General features: G+C 38.5%; 1 protein-coding gene across 11 annotated transcripts in view; it reads right to left on the bottom strand.

The window, feature by feature from the left end:
• NBEAL1 (neurobeachin like 1) overlaps positions 1–6,354 on the bottom strand; it is an 89,868-nt gene that overhangs the window by 6,473 nt on the left and 77,041 nt on the right. For 10 of the 11 annotated variants that reach the window (XR_010071948.1, XM_063341084.1, XM_063341081.1 and 7 more), the window contains 4 exons: positions 5,482–5,598; positions 4,686–4,847; positions 3,437–3,585; positions 2,613–2,748 (listed from right to left, as the gene is read on the bottom strand). Coding sequence is in view for 9 of the 11 variants with exons in the window: in XM_063341084.1 (XP_063197154.1) it covers positions 2,613–2,748; positions 3,437–3,585; positions 4,686–4,847; positions 5,482–5,598 (564 nt within the window). In the remaining 2 variants the exon portion in view is untranslated. Of the gene's footprint in view, positions 1–2,612; positions 2,749–3,436; positions 3,586–4,685; positions 4,848–5,481; positions 5,639–6,354 lie in introns of those variants that run through there. The other variant, XR_010071949.1, reaches the window with a different exon arrangement.

Genomic DNA, 6,354 nt, shown 5'->3' with positions numbered 1-6,354 from the left:
CTGTTTAAAAGTAATTCAGAGAAACAAAAGGAGGGGGAAGGGATAAGGTGGATAAATTAAAAAGGAATTTAGACACTGATTCTGGTGAAATGCAGACACTACAATGTACCGCATAAATAAAATTACACCAACAAAAATTATTTGAAAACAAACAAAAAGTTACACTTTGGGATGATTTTTGGGACAGACAAAAACCAACAGACAAAACACTAACCACAGTCTTCTCTGATTTTGAACAGTTAAGGGGATATTGCCAAGTAATGCATACTTAATCTACTTCAAACAGCTTAGAAACAGTGTTTAGATCGCTATTTTGATAGGAAGGAAAACCAGAGGTGAATGTCAAGCAAAAATGAACCAAATTAGAGGAAAGAACATTTTATTTTAGAGATTTCAAACAGAAATTGCTAGAAGTGAAAAGGAAGAGATGCAGGGCAGCGATGGCAGAATGAAGGAAAGAGAAAGGTGTCTCCTGGTGTCAAATTTATACAGTCTTCCCAAGATCCCGGGTGATGTGCTCAGAGTAAAATTTAAACCCGAAATAATTCATACTGTATATTCCATAAGTAAAGACAGATAACAAGCAACCAGAGCCCATAATAAATCCAGCATCTGGTAGGTCTGCAATCTGACAACAATTGGTAAGAAACTGTTTTAATTTACTTCTTAAGTACAAGACTTATGATTGGCCCATAGTGATCTGCCTGGCAGCTGATTAGTTTACAAAATGCCTTGAAGTTTAATAAACAAGATGCATGCCTTAATAGCGCAAGTTTAAGAACAGACCCCAGCAGTTAGTGCTACAAGTTAAGCGTGCTTAAGAACTGTATCATCACAGCAGCAGCGTTCTAGAAAAGGCACAGCGCTGACAAGGATTAACACTAACAGGCGATAATCCCCCAGACTTCTGCAACATCCCAAACAACTAAGTAATTGTTAAAAATTCAAAAGCCATTTACTATACTTCACTTCATACTGGACAGTGTCGACGCAGAAGCACTAAAGGCCAATCTTAATACCAAGTAGCATTTGACTTTATGCACAATAAAGGTCAGTCTCTCCCTTTACCCCAAGGATCAGTATCAGCACCGAAAGCCACAACTAAATACTTGCCTTCTGTATAAGGATAAAATTCTTGTAATTAATATATTCCTTCCTTCCAAACTACAAATAAATCAATCAACAAATAAATACCCCACATCCACACGCTTTTCACATATAATGATTGATGCCATTATAGAAAACTAGAAAATCTGGGACATAATGGTGTTCCTTATGTTTTTGGGTTTGTTTTTTTTTTTTTTTTTTTAAAATCTATTTACATGGATATTAAGCTTGCATCATCTGAATTATATATACAAACAAAAAATCCTGAAAAAAAAGGTCATTGGAAAGCCTCTACATTCTTAAAAGGAATCCAATCTTTGAAACAACACTTTTTCCATAGTTAGAAAAATAGATGTGATTAAGAACTGAAAAAAACAAAGAAAACAAAAAGCCTTAAATCTAATGAGATACATAAATTTCATCCTACAAAAGATGTCTTCTGTGGATTAGGAAGCTTAGAAATGACAGTAACTTTAAAACTGCTGTTACAAACATATGTTTAACCACATCATAAGCAGCTCTTTGTTAATTCTGCAATAGGAAAAAGCTGTCCAACTGGAAGTCAGGGAAACCTCCCTTCCTCATCCATCCGCTGCAAATGAAATCAGACTACCATTGTGTGAAGCCTGTTTCAAATACTAAACTACGTATCTCCTAGCTAAAACGTTTTAAAATACTGGCAAATAAAGTCACTCTGTTTTCACAATTAAAATATAAAATTAAATTAAGATACACTTTTCTGGCATGTACTAAAGGTCATGCAAGAGTGATAATCACATTTTCAAATAAATGCACTGCAGCACAATGGAGATCAGGTTATAAAGAGAAGCAGGTTTAAGCTAACACAAGTACTTTGGAAGTCATGACAAGAAGTACTTAAAGCAAAATCTATGTTTTGCACAAGAAAAATTGGGCATAGCTATTTGACAGATGGATGCTCTGTATTTGATATTGCATATGCAGTACCAACAAGTTTATATTCACCATATGGAGCACAGAGCATATTGGGAACCTACACAAGTGATTCTTTGTGCATTGTAATTAGAAACTCGTACCATAAAGTAGTAATTTCCCCCCCCCGTAATGTCAGTCAATGCATATTAAAAGACATCTGACAGAAACCATTAAAAAAAATAAAAATCAAGAAAGTAGCTTGCTCTCTTTTGTTTCCAATTTTCTTCTGGAAAATTATTTCATCAAGAAGTGGCTGACAACACTATCACGTTCAGAAAAGGTTAGTTACTATCACTTTGCTCATTCAGATGTGAGTGATAAAGTCTGGAAGTTAGTCCAGCTGAGCTTCCCATCTGCAATCCCTATATACCTTTGATTCTTAATGAGAAATTTCAGTAGAGCAGTCTCAAAAGTTATTTCTTTCCCACTGAAAACTGAAACTTGCTCTTAAATTTACCCTGCCATAGAGGAGACCTCTTGCTCAACTGGAAAGCAGAAATAAGTGAACTTCCCACTGTTCGGTAGAAAAAGTTCTTGATGGTGGGTTTTACCTCTGCTGGCTTGCCAACACCAACGATAATCAACTTGCCGTCCTCCAAGCCAACAAGGATGTGGCTATACTCTTTGGTGACAGAAATGCAATGAATTGGCAGTCGCATGGCTAAGGGGGAGATGCTCAGACTCAGGCTGAAATGAACAAAAACAAATAGAGAAAATACATCATATATTTGTTTGCACATACTGCAAAGAATCACACTGCAGTTGAAATTGCTGTCCACAGGATGCACTATGGAATATAGTTTTTTCAAGGATCCAGTTTGCAGTTTCAATTATTGTAAACTCCTAAGGAATGATTTAATTGTACCCCAGAATAGAGCTCCAATAACAAGAAATGGAGTGGATGGGCAAGTCAGTAAATTAAGACATTTTCACCAAAGAACAATAACATCAGTTCCACAACTGCCTAAGTGACAAAAAACCCTGCCGTTCTGAGGAGCAATGGAGTTCTACAGACCACAGCACTAAGCGCAGTTTAAAACTCAGTGCAGAACTACATGAGGCTTGATCGTGCAGTTACTGAGCTCCCAGTGACTAAACGGATGTGGGGACAATCACAGCTTGCAGATGTCAGACACAGCTCTTCCTAAATTCTTTCAGTTCTAGGTGTACAATTGGGATAAATGCTTGGGAAGAAAGGGGTCTGGTACACCTCTCATTTTTCTTTTCTCCCTGTCTTGGTTCCCCCCAAAAGAGTTTCTTCAGGAACACAGAAAAAAGCACTACCAACTACAAGCAAAGTCCATGTTACACAACCATTTCTCAATAAGCCATTTATTTGCATCTCAATAATAAACTACTGATGGTGGTACATTACCTGTAGAGATCCCGTATGGAAAGAAATCCCTGTAAGCTGCCCATCACAATATACTCGCCAGTCACACACATATCTGACACTTCCTCCTTCAGAGTCTCAGAACCCAGATATTTTCCATTGACAGAATAGAGATGTAATGCGTTCTTATCCTGAATAGATCAAAAATAAATCTGTCACAGAGGACTGACTGGATTAAGAGTGTATTATTTGTATCTTTAGCTCACTAACAGGAGCTAACTTGGGCAATAACCCACAGATAGTATCACTGACAACAGTTTCCTTGTTGAACAATACGAGACTACTGAGCTTATATGCAGTGTGTATGTATACCAGGTCCTGTACGGAAATTTTCGAAGTTATTCCTCATTACCTCTTGATGTAACATGGCAATGTCTTACCTATCCATCTAATCAATCCCAAATTTTCTGAAAACATTATTGGATTTAATGGACAGGTCCCTATTTTATAAGGATTTTTGTTAAGAAAGAAAGAAGAGAGCACTCATATTCAGCCCTGCTGCCACTCTCCCTCTTCCCCACCCCAAATTGAAAAGCAGAAGAAAACAGGTATATTGCCATAGAGCTAGATCTAGAAGCATTTTCTGGACAAGGCAACAAATTCTTGACAGATTAAAGACGCAGCTAACACAACCATCTGAAGTTCTCCCAGCCTGACAATACCTTGGTCCCTTCTCTCCCCATCTTCCCAATGCAATCCAAGAAATTTGTCATTTGTCTTCCAAGAAAATTCCCATGCTCATAGAAATCAGAACAGCTCTACCCTTATTAAAACAACTACATAGCTACTCAATAGACAGAATAAGCTACCCTGTGAACCTTAGAGCTATTTCTCCAATCCAAAACTAAGGAACATCAGTGTAGTCACTGGGCACCTTGCACCCAGAACTTACTGCTCCCCATTAAGGACCCTGTTTCTGTGCACAGTGGAACTTGTTTCCCCTAGTTTTCCATTTCAAAACAGCTCTCCCAGGAAGATTCATTAGCACATGCTTGGGCATCTTCCTTGCAGGTGTTTGGAGATTTTCATGAAATTTACAGAAGCACAGTATGTCTGTGATTTATCTTTTAATTAAATTTCACTCAAATTGGCTAGCAAAATAAAAAACCAAGGAAACAGACAGAGCATGCTCAAAAAGCCTCATTACTGTAGGAAATAAGGATGAAGTTAAGTACATGCATGATTAAAGTCTTCAGCAAAAGAAACAGAGGTATTGCGTGAACTTAAGTACCTTTAGAGTAGTCTTTCCTTCTATGCTGGTGTGGACAACTACATGGCCTTCCCAGGACACAGCCAGATTGGGAACAGTCAGCAGGAGAGAACTCTCACAAGGTGGTCGCAAAGTCCTCACATACTGACCTTTCCGAATAGTGCGGACAATAACAGTCCCATCCTGCAGCAACCAAATTCAGGTGAGTTACCGCAACACACAGAAAGAGTATTTAAATACAGAGAGAATATTTTGAAAGCACCTAAATCCTTAACTGGAGATCAAGACTCCTGAGCATTAGGAACTCTACACAAAGAAGCCTTCCCCTCAAGGCCACGTACTATAGGCAAATGAGAAAACAAATGCAAAGCAAAGAGGGGAAGGATAGGCAGGCAGCACATCAGCCTTTTCGTAGCTCACATTTATGATTACAGAGTTGAGAAGCCTGCCGGTGTAGTACAGTAAGGTAGAGCATGAGTAAAGCTGCACAGAACCTTCAGGGTTAAGGAAGCAGGGAAGAAACTGTCACAGAATTGTTTCTGTGAGAACCTTAAGATCTCCAAATAAGTCCACACACATTAAAGCTCATCTATGCAGAATAATACAACATGGTAGCTGAGGCCTATGCTGTGCAGAGCAGTTTGAGACAGCCTGATTTAAGCAAGGGAGACAGTACACATCTTGATGCACACGGCTGAAGTAAAAAAAGTTGTGAAATAGTCACTTTTTTTTTTTAATTATTCTTAATCAACTTCAAACATGCTCTATGGTTTGAGCAGAGAAGAGGCAAAGAAGGGAAAAGTATGAGGGTGCTTACCCTGGATCCTGACACTGCCATATCCAGTTCAGTGCTGATGCCAACACTCGAAACTTCATCAGTATGCCCATAGAGGATCTGTAATGGCTTAGGTGCCAGGCCTACAGGCACTCCTCCCTGAGAGTAACAAAAAGTGCAATGACACATTCTCTTGCAGCTGAAGGACAAACAGAAAATAAATTTCTGGTATCTTCAGTGTCAGTTGTGTGTGATGTATATTTGACATAGGCCAAAACCAAAGGCATAACTCACCCATTCCAATTTCAATTTATTATGTCAGCAGCCCTATTTACTGAAATCACAAGAATGAACGAATGTACAGTTACTATGCAGATGTGAAAGACAGAGTTACTTAGCTGACTTGTTTCTATTCCTTCAGATGTCCAGGTGTGCAAGGACCACAGTGAGCAGTCCTAACAGTTGTTCACCCACCCATACACACACTTTTTCTTCACTTGTGTATCTGGGCTTGTTCAGTTCTTACATTTTACCTTGGAATTAAGCACTACCTTCACAGCCAAGCTTAAAGAAGCTGAAAGCTATTTTGCTTAAAATTACAGTAACTCAGTTCCATTTTCTACGGAAAAGTAAGGAAATAATCCTTCTCAGTGAATACCAGTAGTATGTTATGCAAACGAAATCTTGCAATAATGCTCATTAAAAATAGTCGTTTTCCCAAATGACTGCAGGGTGTCAAAATTATTTAGTACTTTTGTTCCAGTGAGTGTACTGCCAGCATACACAGATTTATTCTCAAACCAGTTCTAAGGCAAGACCTGTTCTTAGAGAAGGTACAGTAAATAGTTCTGCAGAGGGCTCTCTATTCTCATTTCTGTGATAGAAATTCAACTGCCAACCAAGCCCTGAAAGCCT

Source organism: Chroicocephalus ridibundus, chromosome 7 (genome assembly GCF_963924245.1).
Source record: "Chroicocephalus ridibundus chromosome 7, bChrRid1.1, whole genome shotgun sequence".
Lineage (NCBI taxonomy): Eukaryota > Metazoa > Chordata > Aves > Charadriiformes > Laridae > Chroicocephalus > Chroicocephalus ridibundus.
This window is presented reverse-complemented; position numbering and strand designations above follow the sequence as displayed.